At 47.1% G+C, this 21,123-nt stretch overlaps 3 protein-coding genes across 4 annotated transcripts; 1 reads left to right on the top strand and 2 right to left on the bottom strand.

Moving 5' to 3' along the window:
• The first annotated feature begins 5,004 nt into the window (after nt 1-5,004).
• Nucleotides 5,005-9,308, top strand: LOC120712190 (protein ROLLING AND ERECT LEAF 2-like). The gene is made up of 4 exons (XM_039997908.1): nt 5,005-6,371; nt 6,462-6,622; nt 7,377-7,600; nt 8,019-9,308. The coding sequence occupies exons 1-4, from the start codon at nt 5,216-5,218 to the stop codon at nt 8,752-8,754; spliced, it is 2,277 nt and encodes a 758-aa protein (XP_039853842.1). The 5' UTR covers nt 5,005-5,215; the 3' UTR covers nt 8,755-9,308.
• A 673-nt stretch (nt 9,309-9,981) lies between these two features.
• LOC120712197 (protein ROOT HAIR SPECIFIC 17-like) lies at nt 9,982-15,108 on the bottom strand. 2 transcript variants are annotated; one of them, XM_039997918.1, is made up of 10 exons: nt 14,441-15,108; nt 14,238-14,312; nt 14,049-14,139; nt 13,843-13,919; nt 11,956-12,044; nt 11,690-11,873; nt 11,401-11,585; nt 11,220-11,322; nt 10,807-11,138; nt 9,982-10,616 (listed from the first exon to the last, which is right to left on the bottom strand). In XM_039997918.1, the coding sequence occupies exons 1-10, from the start codon at nt 14,612-14,614 to the stop codon at nt 10,220-10,222; spliced, it is 1,707 nt and encodes a 568-aa protein (XP_039853852.1). In that variant the 5' UTR covers nt 14,615-15,108; the 3' UTR covers nt 9,982-10,219. The 2 variants fall into 2 exon arrangements, with proteins under 2 accessions (XP_039853852.1, XP_039853860.1); XM_039997926.1 differs by having other exon boundaries at nt 10,136-10,616; nt 14,238-14,309.
• A 151-nt stretch (nt 15,109-15,259) lies between these two features.
• On the bottom strand, nt 15,260-19,341 carry LOC120712211 (protein LAZ1-like). Its single transcript, XM_039997936.1, has 9 exons — nt 19,085-19,341; nt 18,094-18,371; nt 17,949-18,005; nt 17,758-17,866; nt 17,176-17,360; nt 17,005-17,093; nt 16,402-16,663; nt 16,071-16,322; nt 15,260-15,954 (listed from the first exon to the last, which is right to left on the bottom strand). Exons 2-9 carry the CDS (start codon nt 18,244-18,246, stop codon nt 15,637-15,639), a joined length of 1,425 nt encoding a protein of 474 aa, XP_039853870.1. The 5' UTR covers nt 18,247-18,371; nt 19,085-19,341; the 3' UTR covers nt 15,260-15,636.
• Nucleotides 19,342-21,123: the final 1,782 nt, after the last annotated feature.

The raw sequence follows: 21,123 nt of genomic DNA on the forward strand, positions 1-21,123 counted from the left end.
GCTTGTGGTCAGGTTGTGACACTCCTTCTAGCTAGAAGGCAGTTCGGACCCCTAGGGACCTGCTCAGGAGAAGTGGTGCCCGTATCCTGGGGTAGAGAAGTTCTGCGTAGCTTAGCCTGGTAATGTACCCTAAGCCTACGTACTTCACTGCCCTGTTACGAGTCCCCTAGTATCCGAGTCTGCTATCCCTAGAGGTCCCGGGCTCCTTTCCAGTATAGGGCCTGGTTTCCTACACCTTGCTGCAAGGCCCGGCGACGTAATTCATGGGATCGTCAGCAACGATCCAAGTCCACTCTGGTGACCCGCTCAGGCGGAGACAGCTCGCCACGGTCGCTCCAAGTCCACTCCGGTGGCCCGCTCCGGCGGAGACCGCTCGCCACAGTCGCCTGGAGCCGGGTCCGGGGAACTAGTGCTGGCTCCCTTGGCGGTTCAAGGTCCAAGCAGCCGCTTAGCTCGGTTCCGTACCCTAAGCCTGCACCTTCGCCGCCCTGCGGAGAGCGCTCTAGTACCTGAACCTGGAAACAAGTGCTACGGGCTTGAAGGGGTCCGAAGCACTCGCTCCCAACATGAGCACGCCAACGCAATCAGCATTGCGTCACAATAATGGCCCCACCTGCGGGTTCGCACCTCTCCCGAGGTGGGCCCGGGGGCCACTGTCGGTACCTCTGGACTAGGGTACCCCCTCTTGCTATGTTAAGACTCGTAGTTATCCGTAACTACGCCCAAAGGAGCTGAACAACCGGACCCTTGGGTCCGACTCCATCTCACCGGACCAACGGTCTCGGACCCGCATCCCGCTCGGGGTCGGGTCCGGTGTCACCACGTGTCCCGGAGAAGGGAGCACTCAGACAAAACAGCCGGGGGCCCCGGACCTCCCACGGGGTCCCGGACCCCCATATACTATCCGGACCCCTCGACAGGGAGGGAACGGACACCCCGCCTGGGGGGTCCGGAGCCGCCGCGTGTCCGCAGACGCAGATACGCGCGTGACTGCCAAGTTTCCTCGGGAAGACTTGGCCACCTGCCGCATTCAGTGCGGGAGGTGTTAAGTGCGCTCTGCCACAAGCAGAGCCCGAGGAGACTTTCGCCAGGCTGTACTGTTGACCGTGCGTTACCAAGGTACACTGTACAGCCGCTGGCGCCACTCACGCCGCGCACGTCAGTCTGCTACACCAGTTAGACACGACAACTCGGCGACGGAGTATCATAACGCCTACACGGTAGACCCAACAGTTTACGCCGCAACCTACACTGCCTCAACGGGCGCCTTGCCGATGAGACAAGAGAAGGCCCCCTCGGTCAGAGAGTCTACAGGACGGTGAAGTGTATCCAGCAAGAGATTCTCCATCACTGTAGCACCACTACTGTCTAGTAAAATATACATCCTTGTTGGGCCCACTTGTCGGGGTCCGACGCCTGTGTACGCGTCCTCCTTGCTCTATAAAAGGGAGACGCCCGTTAGAGAAGAGGCAGGTCCAAGAAAGAGAGACTTGGAGGCAGAGGATAGACCCATTCATTCATAGTGCAATACACCACGCAGTGGATGTAGGGTATTATGCTCCGGCGGCCTGAACCACTCTAAATTCGTATGTTCTTGCGTTCTTGCCCCGAAGCTAGATCGGCCTAATAGCTTAGCACTTCCCCGAGTACTCCCCCTCGGGGAAAAGACGGGTGCGTTCCGCCACCCGGCTGTGGGTACCCCAAAAGCCCACGACATATACTATGCGCAGAAGATAAACCTAGATGTGTCTGCGCCGGAAATCTTTGGTCAAGTAAATGTCAAGGAGAAAACAAAATGTAGTACAACGGATTAGCAGTTGTAAGATGTTGCTTTCCAGATAAAGGGAAGCAACAAGATGACGACCGGTTGTAGTTACCTCCACACGCAACTCCGTCCACACAAGGTCCATCGCCGTCACCGGGATCATATGGCTGCTGGATCGCTGCGCGCCAATGGCGCTCGACCTCTTCTCACCGACGGCGATTGCCCATGGCCGGCCAACCAATGTTGCATGCTCGATTGGCGCGCATGGCCGCGCTCTTGTGCAATCAGTGGCGAAGCTAGAACTGAATCGAGGGGGGTGCCCTATTTATGGTTTTGCTGCTAGCTCTCTAATTTATAAGATGAAAATTTGATGATTAGTATTGAGTTTTTGTTTCGGCGTGGGTGCCCGGGCACCCCCCGGAGTCTACCTAGCTCCGCCCCTGTGTGCAATGCAAGCCTAGCATTTTTACCATGCGCGCGGCGCCGCCAGGATTTTTCAGCTGGTCCCGTTCATTGTTCCTGCACTGGAGCTCCCCCACCCTGCTGTGTCCGCAGCGCACACTCGCGTATTAGCACATAGCAACAGTCCAACGGAGAAGGGTGGTGCGGCGAACAGTGATGCGTGACTGAACCTCAGACGGTAGCGGTTGCTCGAATGAGCCTGTCCCATTGCCAACAGTGGCCAAAAAAAGGGCCACCAAGCTCAGAGAGAGATGGGGGATGGTTTGAGGCCCCGTTTCGATCGTTCGTGCTATGAACATTACTGCGGGAATCTTTCATGCATTGAGGTCTAAATGAAGTCTATTTGTAAAAATTTTTCACAGATGGATGCAACTTTGTGCGACGAATCTAATGAGCCAAAAAAATTCGCGATTGGATACAGTAATGCTACAGTGACCGTCCTCTAATCATGCGGTCAAAGACCTCATTAGATTCGTCTTGTGAAATAGCGCAGGGATTATGGAATTAGTTTTGCAAACTGACTTCATTTAATACTAATAATTATTGGTCAAAGTTCCCTACCACAAATTGTGCTAGGAACCAAACAGGACCTGAAACGAGAAACCACAGGAAACAGTGGCGGATGGGGGTTAAAAGATCAGTCAGATGTCACGGGGCCCGCGTCATTGAAACATGCTCTGCTCCAGAGGAGAGACTCTGGGGAGAGCCTCCCATCCCAGAGTAGGAAACGTGAAATTACTGTAGCATCTTTGACCACTAAATTTTAAAGTAGTAAACGAAGTCTAATTACAAAACCACCTCTGTGTAAATTGCGAGACGAATCTAATGAGTCTTTTGACCACGCGATTAGAGGATGGTTACTGTAGCATCACTGTAGCAAACCATCGATTAATTACCGTCATTTGATTCGTCTCGGAAAGTTACATTCATCCCTGAAAAGGTTTTACAAATAGACTTCATTTAATACTTCATACATGCGAGATTTTTTTCTCGAGAAACGTGCCGGTAAAAAAACCAAACACGGCCGATGGAAAAGGAAGCCGAAGCACAGCAACGGCAAGTGCCATGGCCACCGAGCCAAAATCCTCTGCGGAGTGCGAGTTGCGCGCTGCGATCTTGCCGTCCTGGTGCAACGCTTCGCTCGGCCCCTCTCGTCGCCTCCACTTTGGTGTTCCCAATGGGATTGGATTGGGCTGGTCCTGGGGGCTCCCTACTCGAGTGACTCGATCACTCGCTCCGGAATGGAGTAGTGAAAACAGTGGCAAAAATGGGTCGACGGGGGGATAAAAAGAGGAGGGGATGGAAAAGGAAAGGGAAAGCGAGCCTGTCATTGGCGCATGAGCATTTCACGAGCCATCATTGAGGTGGCAGTAACTTTTCTTTTTCCCCTTTCAAAATTGGTTTCCGGTTTTCCATGCTCCTTTTCTCCCCACCTGCTACGAACATTTTTTAGTGCCACCACGGAAACGTATTCACCGTGTTCGGCAGGGCTGGAGCTGGAATGATGTAAGAGAAAAATATTGTTACCTGGCTGGTGGCTGGAGGCTGGAGCTGGAATAGTATGAGAGAGAAATACTGTAGGGGCTGGAGGGCTGCAGACCAGCCGAACACGGTGATTGAGGGGGTGTTTAGTTCATTTTGCAAAATTGTGTAAAGATGTAAAGAGGGCATTTGAAGTACTAAATGAAGTCTATTTGCAAAACTTTTTGCATAGATGGTTTGTAAATCGCGAGACGAATCTAATGATGCTAATTAATCCATATTTGATCAATAATTAGCGGATGGTTACTGTAGCATTAATGTTGCAAATCATGAATTAAGTAGACTCATTAGAATCGTCTCGCGATTTACAGCCCATCCATGCAAAAAGTTTTGTAAATAGACTTTATTTAGTACTTCAAATTAGTAAGATTCCGTTTCACTTTAATGCGTTTACGATTTTTTTTCAAAAACATCTAAACAGGGCCCGAGTCCCTGTTGAAAACTGAAAATCGAAATCGAAGAGCTGGAGATTTTGGGGAACCCGTGTACCGGCAGTCACTTTTTCCTCTTTACAGTAACCAACAGTCGCTTGGCACAGTGGGATGCCATGCCATGCCTGCACGGCTGCTACGGCCTACGGGTGCGGCGGCCTGGCGTTCCAAGCACAAGCAGGCATGCCACCGCGGTGGACAGGACAGGCAGCCGGCGTCCGGCGCACCCTGGCGGATCCGCTGATGGAGACCGGTCAAGCCCGTACGCGGCGGAGGAGAGCGCGCCGGCGCCATCAAGACAGGCGTCAATGCCTGCTGGCCTGCCACCGAAGCGGCTGCATGCCATGCAGATGCCGCAGCCGCAGCTGCAAGCCGGAGCCCTCTCTCTGTGTCTCCGCGTTTGCTCGGGGCGCTCCCGTCCCCAAAGGCTCCCGGACAAAACAGGTAAAGAGGAAGGCGGCCTTGGCCTCGTGCTGTTGCCTGCCCGCCGCTCCTCCCTCCTCGCGTGGCCCCCCTCACGTTCCCCCCACACCACCCGCGCGAGCGCGAGAGGAAGAGGAGATCCTTCCTTCTCCACGTCCATCCCTGGCTGGCTCTGTGCTTCGTTTCGTCCGTTCTCCCCGTCCCCCCGCCTCCTCCCTCCCCCACCCCCGGGGAGGCCGCCCCGCCCGCCGCAAGCCAACAACCAGGAGGCGCCTGCCACATCACGCCCGGAAAAAAGGAGGCGCCGCGCGAGTGCAAACAAACCACCATCCCCCGACCCCCACGGCGGGCGAGCGCGAGACCAGCCAAGCCAGCCTCTCGGCGACCCGCCCGGCGCCCGCACGATATAATCCCCAGCCGCCCGCCCGGCCTCGGTTCGCTCGCTCCCTCGTCCGCGACGTCATAATTTCCCCATCACCCCCCCAAACCCCCAGAGCACGTCCCGTTGCCGACGAGAGAGCGCCATGGCGCGCCGCGCCGCGACCGCGAGGCTTTGAGCGAGGTTCTCGACCGAGCGTTTTCCGCCGAGGCGATGGGGTGCAAGGGGTCCAAGCTGGACGAGCAGGAGGCCGTGGCGCTGTGCCGGGGCCGCGCCGACCTGCTCGCGGCCGCCGTGCGCCACCGCTACGCGCTCGCCGACGCGCACGACGCGCTCGCGGACTCGCTCGCCTCCGCCGCCGCCGCGCTCCACCTCCTCCTCGCGCCCCGCCCGCCGCTCGCGCTCCCCGCCGCGCGCAAGGACGCCGCCGCGCCGCTGCCCGCCGCATCGCCGCCGCACTCCTCGTCGCACATCAACTTCGCGCCGTCCTCCTCCGACTCCGAGCCCGGCTCCGCCTCCTCCTCGCCGCCCCGCCGCCCCGCCGGCCACGACCACCTCCCCCACCACCCGCACCCGCACGCGCTCCCGTACCCGCATTACGGGTACTACGGCTACGCGCCCGAGCCCCCCTACGGCGGGTACCCGCCGGGGTCGCTGCGGCTCTACTACGCGCGGAGCCGTCCGCCCCCGGCCTCCGTCGCCGTCGAGCAGCGCGCCGCGGCGCCGGAGCGCGTCTACTACGGCTCCTTCGAGCCGGCGGCGGGCGGGGGCGGGTACCCGCAGTACCACCACTCGTACGGCGGCGAGCCCGCCGCGGCGGCGCCAGGCGGGGCGCCCCCGCCGCCGTCGCCGCCGAGGTCCAGCTCCTGGGACTTCTTCAACGTGTTCGGCGACTACGACGTGTACGACAACTACTGCTACGACGCTGGCGGCGCTGCGGCCGAGGCGGCGTACACGCCCAGCCGGAGCTCGCGGGAGGTGCGGGAGGAGGAGGGCATCCCGGAGCTCGAGGAGGACGACGCCGTCGTCAAGCAGGTGGCCGGCGAGTTCTCCGCGCCCGGGAGCGGCGCCCGCAGCCGCCGCAGCTCGCTAGGCGGCGTCAGCAGCAGCATTGCCGAGGTCGACGAGGACGAGTGTTCTGTCGTCGATAAGGAGGTGATTGCCGGGGGCAACGTGGCGCGGCAACAGGCGGCCGCCCAGCGTAACGTTGCGGTGCCTGCGCCGACTGCCCGGAGGGTCTTTGGCGGTTCAGACGTTGCCAGCGAGATCAAAGCGCAGTTTGTTCGAGCTGCAGATGCTGTCAAGGCGCTTTCGCCGATTCTTGAGGTCGGGAGGCGGAGGTACAATCACCGGAGTTCAGTGTACCATGGTAAGCCTTTTGTTCTTCCAATACTCAGCACGTATTTGGAATACTTTATGCCCAATTCTTTGATTTGACTTGTTGATGTTTGGAAAATAGTTTCATCTCGCATGGTGTCAGCGATTGCCTTGCCGCATTCAGACCTTGGAGGCGTTGAGCTTTCGGATGTTGGAGGTGAGAAGGTGTTGGGAGGCAGGAGCCTGTCTTTGACACTGCAGAAGCTCTATATTTGGGAGAAGAAATTGTATGATGAGGTTAAGGTATGCGTGCCTTAATGTTTATGGATGACCTGTTGTCCATTTATCAACATATCATTTTTAGTCTATGTACCTGCACCATGTTCAAATATATTGTCAAGTATCAACTTAAATTGAAGATACATGAAATTGTTATTCAGAGTGCATTAGGTCAGAAAGCAAATCTGTTGCTCCATAGTGGTCCCTTCCAATCGCCACTGAATACTAGTCTTAACCAGATAGTTTCTTAGCTCAAGTTGGGAAACAGCAGTGCAATTCGTTTTGTAATCTTATCTTGTGTAGAAAAAAAAACATCCTTAAGGTTGATCCCGACCCATGCTCCTAGCAGGCCAGCATGCAGGTCCCCTCCTCCATACTCACCCGCTATCAGACAGACATGCATTCCCAATCATGTAATTTTAGAACTGTTCCGCCTATCTTGTACCAACGTGCTTCTTGTTTAAGGAAAGGTATTATTGACTTTACACCTTGTAAAGTACCTTTTGGGACTGACCGACCAGAACTGGAAGTAATATTCGGAAAAACAGCCAGAATTAGAACCTTGTTTGCTGCAGTATAGTGCTATTGTAAGTCTATAAGATGTATCTAATAGAACATGTTTTATATTTGTTTTTAACTTTATAATATTATCCGTGTTCACTAGTTTCAATAATGCAGGATGTTCCTTCTTGTACCATATTACATCGTTACTTGCAATGCTCAGCCATTGTAGTTTTTTATGCCATATTTATAATTTTCTACTCTTTTCCTCTTTTAGGCTGAAGAGAAAATGCGTCTGCTGCTTGCGAAGAATACAAAGCGACTGAAGTTCTTGGATCATAAAGGTGCTGAAGCTAACAAGATCGATGCAACCCGAAATATGGTCAGGAAACTGTCGACAAAATTAAGAATATCTGTAAGAGTGATTGCTAAGGTTTCCAAAAAGATAAACAGAGTAAGGGATGAGGAATTGTGGCCACAAATTAATGCCTTAATCCAAGGGTATGCTCTTCTGTTCTTTCATCCTGAAGTATTTTGTCAGATGTTTCATTTTAGTTCTCTGTTTCCTTCCTTTACACTGGTTATATGCTTACCTAGTATGTATAATCATATAGATCCTCTATCAGAAAGTAACAGTCTTAGTTTCAGTGATAATAAGATTTCAACATACTGTATCGTCAACACAATGGCATGACAATCAGCTGAAGAAACCCCAGTAGTCCTGCATTTCTATGAGGTCGTTTTATGCAACTACACATAAATTTGTTAGCGCATTCTCCCGTGGAAATGGAGAGTCTAGTATGCAGTATGCTGCTATCAAAAGTAGAACTTTAAATTAGTTTAAATTTTCTATACAATCCTGTACTTTATTTTCATCAAGGCTAGGATGCATCAAAAAGACTGATGTTCCTCTTTGTAGGTTTGTGAGAATGTGGCGAGACAAGTTGGACTGCTACCAGATACAGTGTGAAGTTATGTCGGAGTCAAAAAACCTGGATTCAGTTGTCCCTGGCGGAAGCAGTCGAGATATGGCATTGGAGCTTGAACTGGAGTTGATGAAATGGATTGTAAATTTTTCCTCCTGGATGAATGAACAGAGGAGTTTCGTAAAGGCGCTGAATGGATGGCTATCACTTTGTCTTAACTACAAGGCTGAAGAGACAGTTGATGGAGTTGCTCCTTATTCACCTGGAAGAGTGGGTGCTCCACTTGTGTTTGTCATCTGCAACAGCTGGTCTCAAGCCATGGACCGGTTCTCTGAGAAGGAAGTGGTTTCCTCAATGCAAGCTCTTGTGTCCAGTGTGCACAAGCTGTCGGAGAAACAAAATGTCGAACAGACGGAGCAGATCATTGCTACCCGGGAAAGAGAAAGATGGAACAAGATATTGGAAAGGAAGACTGTGGAGATCAATAAGGAGGCAGATGTGCTGAACAGGAAGCTGGCCCTGGTACCAGGTAGGCACAGCCGGCTTCCAAGCGCGCAAACATACCAGGATCCTCTTTTTGACGCAAGCAGTTTGCAGACTAGCTTGCAGCGTGTTGTGCAAGCTCTACAAAGCTTCGCCTCCAGCTCGCTGCAAGCATTCGAGCAAACCCTGAGACATGCTGAAGAGGAAAGATCATCCAGAGAGAATAAGAATGCCAAAGTCTCATAGATTAGCAGCCTGATATTGCATCTGACGCTGAATATGCTAGGCAAATGCTGCTCACAGAATTTTTGGTGGCGGAATCCTGATTTCTGAGTTTGCTAACAGAACCGAGGCTCGTCCATGTAGTCTGGGTAATAGTCTCATCGTCGTCCGTCAGAGTAGGTATAACGTAGCAGCAGGTTGATGTAGGTAAAATGCCCGTTTTGGTGGTCGTATGCTCACCCGGTGCTGGCGGTGCAGTGAGTCTGTTGATTTTCTTTTCCTTCTTGCCTGATGCTAGTATAGCTGAATCCTTTTGAGTGAGCAATGGTGGAAGTGGAACAATATATTGTTCATGAAATGCAGTGTTAGCCTGTATACATGCTTCTTTGTGCGAACAGGCGGAACAGCTTTCAGATTGCTGACTAGGCTGTGTTTAGGCATTGAATTGGGTGCCAAAATCGGTAACAAGAGCTGTCGCCAGAGTGAGGGTTAAATTTGATCTAGGCCCTGTTTAGATGTGTAAACTTTTGGGTGTAAAGTACTTTAGCACTTTTGTTTGTATTTGGTAATTATTATCCCGTCATGGGTTAATTAGGCACAAAAAATTCGTCTCGCAAATTATAGACAAACTGTGTAATTAGTTATTTTGTTTAGTTACATTTAATAATTCATGCATGCGTTGAAACATTCCATGTAATAGGGAATCTTGTAAAGTTTTGGAATTTTAAAAGCAGCTAAACAAGGCCCTAAGCGACTTTGAACCATGCAATGGCCAAATCTGAATCACGTTACTGATTTTTGACAAAAAAAAAGGCAAGCTACAAATGTTTGACAAAAAAACAAATAGGAAAAAATCGATGCAAGTTACCATTTTTTTGTGTGAGTGTCTGAATTGTATTACGTAATCTTAAAAAAAAATACCATCTTTTATTCCCTTCCAAGTTCGAATTGTTCGAATTGAACAACCACCTCCAACAAACGGAGGAAAACGCAGAGTTGTGAGCTGTGATTGATTTGGGCTTGCTACGCCGCCGGATGACGATGAGCCAGGCCACGCAGCAGAGAGGATGGAAAGCCGTATCGGGAGAGCTTAGAGTAGATCCGCTCAACATGTTCAAAAATTCAGAACGAAATTCTTACCCGCGCAGCGCATCACTGATCTTGTTATATTTCCCCAGAAGGATGTGCATAGCATACTAAGAGCCTACAAATAATAATATCAAAAATGAAATGACCTACCACAAGTGAAACTGCAAGGAAGTTTCATATGTTAACTACCAACGAAAAAATGTACAGCATCGAAGAACGAAGACAACCAACAAAAAAAGAACAGAACCATGCTGTCTGCATCATACAAGATGTATAAGTTCGAATGATCGATACACTGGCCTGTAACTGTACAAAAGCATCTGTTCGCTAATAATCTTAACTAATGATGTATTTGAAACGAACAAAAGAATAATTTTTGAGGCAAGACATGCGGTTGTGATCAGTCTGAGATCACATCATCCATCTCCGGGATGTCCAACCCGTTGCCATGACTATAGTCCGATTCTGTCTCATTGGAGGAACCCGCTGGCAACGGCGTGTGTTCCATAAAGTCCAGATCCCTGCCCTCTCTATCAGTAAGATGGTTCTCCATAATATCTGCGGTATCCTTATTATGCTCAGTTCTTGCATTGCTCTTTTTACAGATGCAATCCAATGGGTACTCATAGAATCCACCTCTTCCAGGCTCAACCTCATTTGGCTCCCCCATGAAGCCCTTTTGAAACATCTGAACTTTGGATGCAAAGCTGTCCCAACTCATACTGGTTCGGTTCAGAAAGAGGGAGTTAAGCTTTCTAGTGTTCGGTCTTATGGTCCGGTTGTGTCCAAAATATCTCCTGACATACAAACAACATTATTCAGAACTAGCATCATTTGCAAGAATAAAAAAATAAAGCCATATCCAAATGGTGCCATCCTGCGCATTTCACATGCCACCTATGCTTAGCTACCTGGAGTGCAAGGCAAACTAGCCAAAAAGAAACGTTTACAAAAAATATTGTGGGCGCTACTGCAAAAGAAAAATACCTCCGACCAGCCAACATTCTGGCCATGTTGCCGTTGTTATTCGTCACAAACACATTGCTCTGATCGCAGACAACGAAATCAAGGGCAGCCATGCGAGAAGAGAATGGCAAGAATGGTTCCAGCTCTTCTTTGCTTGCCAGTGTCTCCTTTGAGTAAAAATTTGGGAAAAGTGCCTTCAGTGGTGCCAAAGTTTCCTCTCCACCATACACATCTCCTGATGCAACATACATGTGTACACCCCTTCCAAATCCTAAAGCCCTCAGCATTAATCCAACCTCCTCCGGTGTTAGGGGGCACTTGCCATGGCGCCGTTCTCTGTCAGGATTGGCTTCCTGCATAGAGCAAACATGAAAATATTGCACATCAAAACTAGAAGAAATGACACAAGATCACAATCAGACATAACTTCTTACATGCAAAGTCTTCCATCTCTTACGTATTGTGCCCAACTCTCTTCTCTCTGTTTCCCCACCTCCAAAGTAGCATCCCGAGAAGGCAAGCATGTCAGGCTCAAATCTGAACAATGCAGACAAGGTCAGATGCAGATCTAATTGGATAGCAGTACAGCAGCGTGCAGATGGCTAGAAACATTACCTTAAATGAAGAGCAATAAAGCGTCCACCACTTTTCTCTCTCATTCTCTGAACAAGAATTTCACCCATTTTATGTATTGTCTCAGTAAATCGCAATGCGTGATAATTGACTCTACATCTCAATTTTTGAAGATAAGTTTCTAACCGATTCGAAACCCGGTAATCGAATTTGGTTAATTGAACCACCTGAACATTCAGATGTTAATAAAAATTCAGCTATGCCAGAAATAGTTGTGAAACTGAATCAGATAACATATAGTCACATAGAATCCTGAAACATAAGGACTTACATTTTTCTTCGAAAGAGCAGGCAGCACTCGGTTTTCATAGCATAACGGTGTACATTTCCTAGGGACACGTATCTTGTATGGGAGAGACTTTTTGCTGATCCTATCAGGTAGTTGCTGTATGATCTTTACGTCTTCTGAGAGGGAGGATATGAAGTAATCAGCATCAAAGATATCAGCAAAATCACTGCAAATACAAACAAGTTAGCAAATTTGCTCCACACCTTCAGCACCATGAATAATTGGACAGTGGAGGTTAAGTATGCAACCTTGAATCTTCCCAGAAAGATTTCTGATCGAGCTTTGGTATAACAAGAGTTGCTTTAAGAATGCGTGCTGCTACGACAGCATCTATGATCTGAAAATAAAAGTAAGAATGAACTGCAGGTTTACCACACTACTTCAAACTCTAAATTGGCAAAAATGTACATAGTGGAGCCATCCAATTGTTCAAAAATACAAGGTGAGCTAGCAAAATTTACTAGTCAAACTACGCAATGATGTGGAAAAAAAAATGAAAATATGAACTCGTGTTGCAACTAATTAAGGGCATTGACTTTACTGACAAGCACTCATATCTAGTAGAAATGTGAAGCTAGCTGGTACACGCTGAACGTGCCCATATAAAATAAACAAGACAGATTTACAACAGTGGATGTGTCGGGTACCATGATTAGGGGCATCCTAATCAAGGGACTAAAATTGCCCTAAAAACGCAAACACGTGTTTGGCAACCGGGCCCACGAAGGCCTATAGCCTCCTTCCAATCTGGAAGAAAGGAAAGGACTCAAAGAAGCCCAACACGCGGCCCACGTACGCAGTGCGGCCCATCCCGCACCCCCCTCGGACCCGCGGGGTGATCTCCGCCTCGCTCGAGGGCTCCCCGCCGAAGCCCTCGACCGCGCCCCGCGCCTCCGCCTCGCTCGAGGGTAGCGAGCCTGCCCTCGGGAAAGCAGAACGTCTCCGCCTCGCTCGAGGCCACCCCTCAACGGAAAGGACAAACGGCCCTTCCGCTCACCCGCCAGCCGTACGGAGGCATTAATGCCAACCACTCCTCCACAGCGCCCGGGTCAGACGGCGTCAGGCCGCCATTCCCCACAGTGGCTGTGACCGGAGTCTCGTCTGCCAACTCCGGTCACTGCTCCGCCATTCCGGACGCTGTGGCGACACTGTGGGAACCTGCGACGCAGTACAAGACGTGCTCGGCACTGCTCCAGCTACTATACTGCCAACTCCTCATATCTCATTCGTACTTTCCCTTCCGCGGAGCCCTCGAACGGCATGGGCACGACCCTTGGAAGCGACTCCGACCTTGACCAGGACAAGACCCTGGCCTGTAGGACCCTCGGAACGCCGTCACGCCACGCCTGGAGGACGGTACCCCCACAGCAACGACCACGCCGCCCGCTGGAGCCGCCAGGACGCCGGCGCGATCTCCGCAAGACCAAGGACGATGCCCAGGACGACTGCCACGTCCGGCGCCATACCCCACAGTGTACTTCCCACAGTGCTCGACCACTGCACCCCTGCGATTCGGGGAGAGGACGACGACTTCCACGATCCCCTGTGCATGTACACCGTCCCTCCTTGTGTCTATAAAAAGAGGATGCGGGCTTTCCCTTAAGGGGGCCGGCCCATTCGGTAGAACACAACGCTCAGCACTACTCACAGAGCACATATGCTCATCTGAGCCCCGATATTGGCACTCGCCTCAATCAACTCCTCCTCTAGCAGAAGACTTGGGAGCTTCCCTCCCTCTCTCGCCTCGCTTGTACCCCCTACTACAGGCACCCTCGGTGCAAGATAGTACAATGCTCTCGCACACCCCTTTGCTGGACGTACGGCCCCACGGCCGGAACCAGGTTAAACCCGTGCATTACTGTGTTGCCTCTTGCATCAACATTTGGGACGAGGAACACGCAGCATCATCACTAGTTGGGTCCGGCCCGTCGGGTCAGGACACCGACAGGATGGAACTGCCAAAGCCTATTGTCACATGCTAATGCTTCCTCTCAGATTTGCAGACTCACAATGAAGAAAATCATAGTAATGCTAAACAAATATTGCAAGCATACTTGTTGGCATTTAACTAGAAGATCCAATGTTTACTAAACCAAAAAACCCAAGATTTGACATGATTCATGTTATCTCCTTACCCCTGTTCGTTGCTGGTTCAACCCACCACTAGCCTCAATCATCAAGTACCTATTTGATTCGGTGTTAGCTTCAGCTCCTGCCACATCATCGAAATAAAATTTCTTTTATCATGCCATCTATTATCTCAATCACCATCAATTGCAAGCTCAAACATAGAACAATAAGCAACAGATATTGAAACTAAACATTTAGAAATGTTCTTCACCTGCAAACTCAGTGCTCGCGTTGCTACAACCGTAGAAGTCGTTTCCTGTCCCCGAGTCCCAGAGTTCTTCCCCCATTTTGCTCCCATCACACTACACATCCAGTTAGATTTTTTTCTTTTGCGGGTCATCCAGTCAGATTAGTAACCACAAAACATAACTCGAAGACTCCCAAAGCTTACGCCACTTACTATAACGTTAGAAGCGTGCGCATTCGTATCCATAGCAAGCACATTCCTGCGCAATTCACCCAGATTGTTCGACTGCTACAGAAAAGGGAACATGCGAAATGAATCCAGTCATCCACGTAACAGCCAGATTAAAAACTATACGAGATCATTGCATAGCCTGAACAAATGAGGCAAATAAAAATCGCAGCTTCAGATTGGCGTACCACAAACGTGGGGCTCTGGGGCCGGAGAGGATCGCTGCGGCCTCCGTGGCCTAGCGGCGGCGACAGGACGCAGTGGAATGCGAGCATGAGAAGAAGCAGCGCCGCCGCCCAACACGCCGCCGCTCCCGGCGCCGCGCACCCGCCGTGGTAGCGCCGCCTCTGCCTCGAGCCCATTCCGCGCTGCGGCTGCCGACTATCGGCGCTCCTCGCGCACAGGAATGGCGCATCTGCTGCGCTTAATCCACCAATGCACGCACGCCCCTGTTTGTCGCTCTGTGTATTGTGTATTGACAGCAGCGGCTACGCAACGACGCGCTCTGAACTTCTGATCCCCCTGGCCCCCCGGAAGTCAGCACCGTGTGGGATAGAAGGTGGAGGTGGGAACCAACAACCAAGAATTGACTGCGGCGTCGGGATTCGGAGAAGAACACGAGGAACCTGTACCCTCGACCTCGGGGAATGGAGCGAAACAAGGCGGAGGAGAGGCGGCTCACTGAAAACAGAAAAGTGCGAGCCCCGAAGCCCTCCTGCCAGTCCTGTGAGCTGTTTTGGGCTGGGCCTGGCAACAAGGCATCAGCCTTAGTCAATATGGGTAGGCCTAGCCCAATCTGAACTTGAGTTTTGGTCCTTCGCGCAGCGAGTTTCCCAGATCTGACGTGATCACTGGTCACCAGTTCCCCACGCGCCCCTCCTGTTTCCCTTAAAGAAAACCAGTTCACCACACGCTAGACCATCATGATACACCTGGTGTTTGAAACATTAGACTTGGGGAAATTTTAATATTATCATCTAAATCTCCCAGATAAAGCATTAGCAAAGTTGTTCAACGAAAAATATTGTTTCAAGAACGAAGAAAAAGGTCAAATGTATGTACACCAGGAACAAATTTATAGACAAACCTTAACGGTGTGATTGAACTTAAGCACACACTTTAGTGGCTAGTGTAAGCACGTACAGTTCCTTGGGCCTCGGCTGTCAGCAGAATTCAAGGGGACATAGATGAATAGATGCTGTGCTATGTACACAATCTATCAGTCTACAACACGAAGAGTTCTGCACAGTAGTGTATGATATAGCCAAGCTTCATGCTAGTAGCAAAATTCACTAGCAATACAGCAAGTCACTGGAAACATATGTACCAATTGCCGAATGGTCCAATCAGCACACCTTTCACCGCGGGTGGTATGAAAAGAGGATCACAATTTCTTAATTTCCCACCGGCGACCCCGTATGACGAATCCATCAGGCGTCTGCTCAGTACCTTCCCAACTGTCCACAGTACCAGCTGAGCTTGGATCTCTGCGATGTCGTTTTCCTTTACCGATACCGCTGTCACTGGCGCTCCCACTTATGAGAGGATCATCAATACCACGAATTGTCCTCTCTGGTGTGGATGCACTCACCCAATTGTCATCCCGGCTTTGCCTTAACTTGATGTTCTTCTTCATTTTGTCAAAGCGCTTCTCCACTGGACCTACTGCTTGTTTAACAGTGAACTTAAAATCTTTTATCACCTAATATAGAAATAAGCAAAAGACGTCAAAGATAAATTTTCATATCCTAAAAAATTTCAATTAGGCAATCTTGAGACATGCTAAGTTCAAGGTGTGATCTGCAGGTAAAAACTCACATATTTGCCACTGCCAACTACAAAGTCTTGAACACTCTCTTTAATATTAGTTGCAATTATCTCATCTGGTTCCAACTGCGGAAGCCACACTTTGGTAGGTCGACTGATGTCCTTTATCTCATCAGGATCCACAGGATCTGAGGCTGCATAGTCCCCAAGTACTGAAATGTTTGTAGGTGAATATTGTTTACCTAGTAGCTCATAAGGTTTTGCAGGGAACACATACAAGTGAACAACTGAAGCTATGCCCATCTGTTTTGTAGGAAGAATGAAATATGATAAGTAAAAGGAATAATTTTGGGAGCCTGTCTAACTTGAAAAGGAAACGTACCTCTATACAAATGATGAAATCCTGAATACTTGATTTTAACTCCAAGCTTTGTGCTAACGGACTTCTAACCAAGCCCAAAGAATACATGATAGCAATTATCACACCCTGCCACCAAGTCAGAAACACTATTGACTTGAAGGAAAGGAATTTAGCCAATGGCTTAATATGTGCCAACTCGTCCTTTGTAGCCGTGTACCATTCCACCAAACAGTATAGGGCCCAATACTGACTGAAGTTCAGGACTACAGCAAAGTATGGGTATCTGCAGCCCAGAGTGAACAAAGTTAAATCATGCAATTCTCGCCATTTATATGTTACAGAAAAGGAGTGGAATGCAAGATGTGCATAATTAGGAGGATAAAGAAATGGTTATCACAGTTCATTTAGGTAGACGAGTCATTGTCAAGATGACATAGATCATTGCACATTTCTGTATATCTACTATCATAGTCTTTATGTGAAATCCTTCAAACTACACTATTTCAATTTTCACATATATCCAATCAATGAAGATGGAAGGTTCTTTCCCTTCGGGGCTCAATAAATAGTGCAAATGCACAATTATCACTTGAACGAAATAAATGGAAAAAAGGAGCATCTTACCCACATCCCCATTTGAATTCTCCTTCACAATATACACCGAAAGGTTGAAGAATAAGAGACAAGCTAGCTGTGAGTGTCTTTATAATCACCTGCGCACGTACAAAGTATTTAATCCAAGTTGCTTGCAAATTCTAAATATTCTAATTTAACTATATGGACAAGTGTTCATACGTATTGAAATATACCAAATTTGATAATCTGGTAAAACCGCACACCAAGTCTCCATGGCTTCAATATGTAATTAATAGGAAAATGATGATGGATGACACCCTTTTCAGAGGCATGATGCAGAAGAGGTTCCCCGGAATCTTCACCACCTTCCCTCTTCAAAAATGCAATAGTCCTTTCTTCACCACCTATATTACAATTGCAGTAAATAATGAAATGTAGCAAATAAGCAACAGCAATTGGAAAATAAACAGGTAAAGGCATAAAGCTACTCCAATAATATAAATTCCCCACTGAAATAACGATGGAAAATACAAAAAAAAGGCTGCACGGAAATAAATCTACCAAACTGTTACCAAATGAGTCTCATATATCATCTTTAACAAGTTGATGCTTCTTTATTTTATCAAGAAGAAAACAATAGGAGAATAAGAATAGTGCTGACATCTTCTATGGGTTCTAGATGGCATATCTTCCAGTCAACATAAAGAAAGTCAATATGAACCGCTGTTTAGTCCTTGGATGAAGAAGAGTAGTGGTTGCATTAGAAGCTAAAATGCCTCAGTGGTTCAGAAAATAACTCACCTAAACAAGCAGTTATATATCTTCCAAAGCAATACATAGCAAATGCCTCATAGCCATCACGTAAGATGCCACAGTAGACACTGGTGCCCGGATTTACCAATGATACATACTGTAGAAGAAAATTATCAAAGATTAATTAGCTTGAACTACAGCCGATCAGCAAAGAATTAGAAGTTGTTTGGAGATATTACTGATTCAATAGCATAGCAAGGGACCATTAAGATAACACCAAGAACAAATTTCTGTTCCTGCAAACATGATAAGATGGATATTTGATTATTCACAAACGATATAAAAAGTACCCATTACTGAACATGGTGTGGTCGTAAAACAAACCTCTGGATTGTTGTATGCCGAGAGGTGCTCAAATATCAAGTACATCGAGAGAGAAACAGAAAGCAGCATAAAGAATCCTGATATTAGTATGGCCCATGTTGGCGCTGCATATTCGTCCGCTAAGGGCAAAAGGAGACCGAGATTGATCCTCATGGAAGCTGATAACACTTTGTCGACCTCCTATGCTCTTAGTCCTCAACATCATAAAACTACACGTTCCCTAGAAGACTGAGCATTTCAAGAACGTGAACCAAATTACCAGTCAAAGTTGTGCTTATCTGCAGGACCAGTGTATTAAGATTAGAGTATCAGTGATCAAAAGCTCAACTAGTTAATAAGGTATCTCGGATGATAAACAGACTGCTAAACAGATCAATCCATTCATAGACAATTATGGAATAAATAAATAGTCGCAGAACGAGTAGGGATGTGTAACTACACTTGCATACAGATAGATGGTTTCTCTCTCAGATGAATGAAAATCTGAAAATTTTTCTTGGCGACATTAAGAATTTCTAGTCCTACAAAATCCAAGCTAAGTAAGCATGTGAACAAGCAATAGGAAGTAACAAGCTTAACGAATTCCTTGTTTTAGCAGTACCAGTTCCAATTTCAGAAGGAAAAAACGAGGAATAGAAGTGTCATTTCTTGAAGGCAATGTTTTCCTCACGGCTACAACAAGCAATGGAACCATGGCACGCATAGCTGGACCAACGAACCAAGTCAGATTATTTTCTGGTACGGGAACCCGTGAACTAATGAAGATAGCCAAACATCAAATCCTCCAGTTGAAGGGGCAACCATCTAAGTTTCCATTCCACTGAATCATACTCGTGTGGGCAAAGCAAAGGGACGACTAAATTCCGCTCAAATTAGAAATTACACCACGCGACAACTCGAAAACTAATTGGATTAGCTGAGGAAGGGGAGGGCGGATTAGCCACGATTCGATTCGAAACCTTTAAGCCAAAGAGAAAGCTGAATCAAGCACCTGAGCGGCTCTCCTCGACGCCGATTTGAAGATCGAACCGCGGCGGCTTGGGTGGCGGGGGCGCGGCGGCCGGAGGCGCCTTGGTAGTTCCGCGGCAAGAGGGGGAACGGGACCGCGCCGGCGTCTCGTGGTCCCCGACCGGCGGCAGATGCCAAGAGGGTCGGGGCAGATCCGCTGACGTGGCGTCGATAGCTTCCGGCGGGACTACGCAGCTCCAGGCTCCAGCTGAAAAGTTCGGAAGGGGCACGTCAAAGTCGTCGGCGCTGGACAGGTGTGAAGAGGAAGGACTTGGATCAGAGCCGAAAATAGTATAGTTTCAAAAAACACAGCCATGTTTAGTTTTAAAAGAAATTTCTATAACATCCGTCGTATCGAATCTTCGAATATATATATAAAGCATTAAATACAACTAAAAAATAATTAATTATACAGTATAACTATTTCATACGAGATAAATTTTTTAAATCTAATTAGTCTATAATTAAATATTAATTGTCAAATAAACGAAATGAGCTACAGTACTTAAATCTAAACTTTTTCACAGACTAAACACAGCCTCAATATGAACTAGAAAACCACGCACTTGTTGGAGTAACCAGCCGAGTAGAACCATAATATATTATTACAAAAAATAGAACCTTTAATTTCTATTGCAAGGCCACAGACACATAGTTCTGAGTATGGAACAAGATTAGTTCGGTACAAATTAGTACTCTGTTTTTATTTAGATGTCGTATTAGGTTGGTTACTTAAGTCAAACTTAACTAACTTTCACTAAGTATATATAGAATAATATACGAACAACTATATTGCGCAATATATGTACTATCAATATACTTCATGGTGAATTCAATGAAATAAAATTGGTATTGTAAATATTATTATTTGTTTCTATAAATTTGGTTAAAGTTTATTAAATTTGATTTAGGACAAACCTAATATGATATGTAAATAAAAGTAGAGGAGGTAGCTGGAAAGAGTATGGTTAATGGATTCTTGTTTGTATAGAGACATAGGCCTTGTTTAGTCGTAAAATTCATAATTCCAAAACTATCCTATCGAATGAGAATTTTACATACATATGAATGGAGTATTAAATCTAGACAAAATAAAAAACTAATTACATAGTTTGCTTATAAATTACGAGACGAATATAATGAGCCTAATTAGACCACCTGAAATGTTGCAAGAGTGCCTACAGCAGTTGCAGCCACATATGCTAGTATAAACTAGGCGTACAGCCCGCGCATTTGCGCGGGTAGTATTGAAAATTCAAAAATTTGCATGTCGTTGTATCCTTACTTAAAGATTATACTATTTTTTTATCATACATCATCCTGTTCATTATCGTAAATTATGTCTTATTGTTGATTAAAACAATTCAACTATGATCTACCTATAATAACAATTTGATATGTTGAGCTTTAATAATATTATGCAGATAATTATTTTTATTTTTATTTTATTTTGATTGATTGTTGTTAGCGTTAGTTTTTATTAATAGTATATATTTGTAACTGATACATAGCTAAATGGTATTTTATATTTAATTTTTCATAATGGCATTGGTGGGTGATTTTTAATTAGGCACAGGGGTATTTTAGGATAATTTTTATCGTAATGATAGTGGTGGGTAATTTTTATTTTTCTATTTTCTCCGATTAATGTGGGAATTTCTAGACCTTGAGAGCGAACGTGGAGGCTCCGTTTGTTGGTCAAATAATAAGATAACTAGCAAGGTGCACCGTGCAATTTGCGCGGGTATCTAGTTTTTCCTCTAAACTTTTAGATTTTTTTACATTAGAAAAGTTGAATGCAAATAGTTTTGTTTAGTTGTATCCTTATGATTGTCTTGTTCTAATGATCATGGTCCAGACACACAGGTACATCTTTATTTTTTATTATATTTTGTGGTGTGTTTTTGGATTATAATTTAGAAAAATGAATGCTTTATATAGAAATAGATCTTTTGGGTATTTACTGGAGTAACTAAATATTTATATATTTTATTTTGACATCAATATTACTTTTAAAAAATA

The sequence above is a fragment of the Panicum virgatum genome, chromosome 1K, assembly GCF_016808335.1.
Source record: "Panicum virgatum strain AP13 chromosome 1K, P.virgatum_v5, whole genome shotgun sequence".
NCBI lineage: Eukaryota > Viridiplantae > Streptophyta > Magnoliopsida > Poales > Poaceae > Panicum > Panicum virgatum.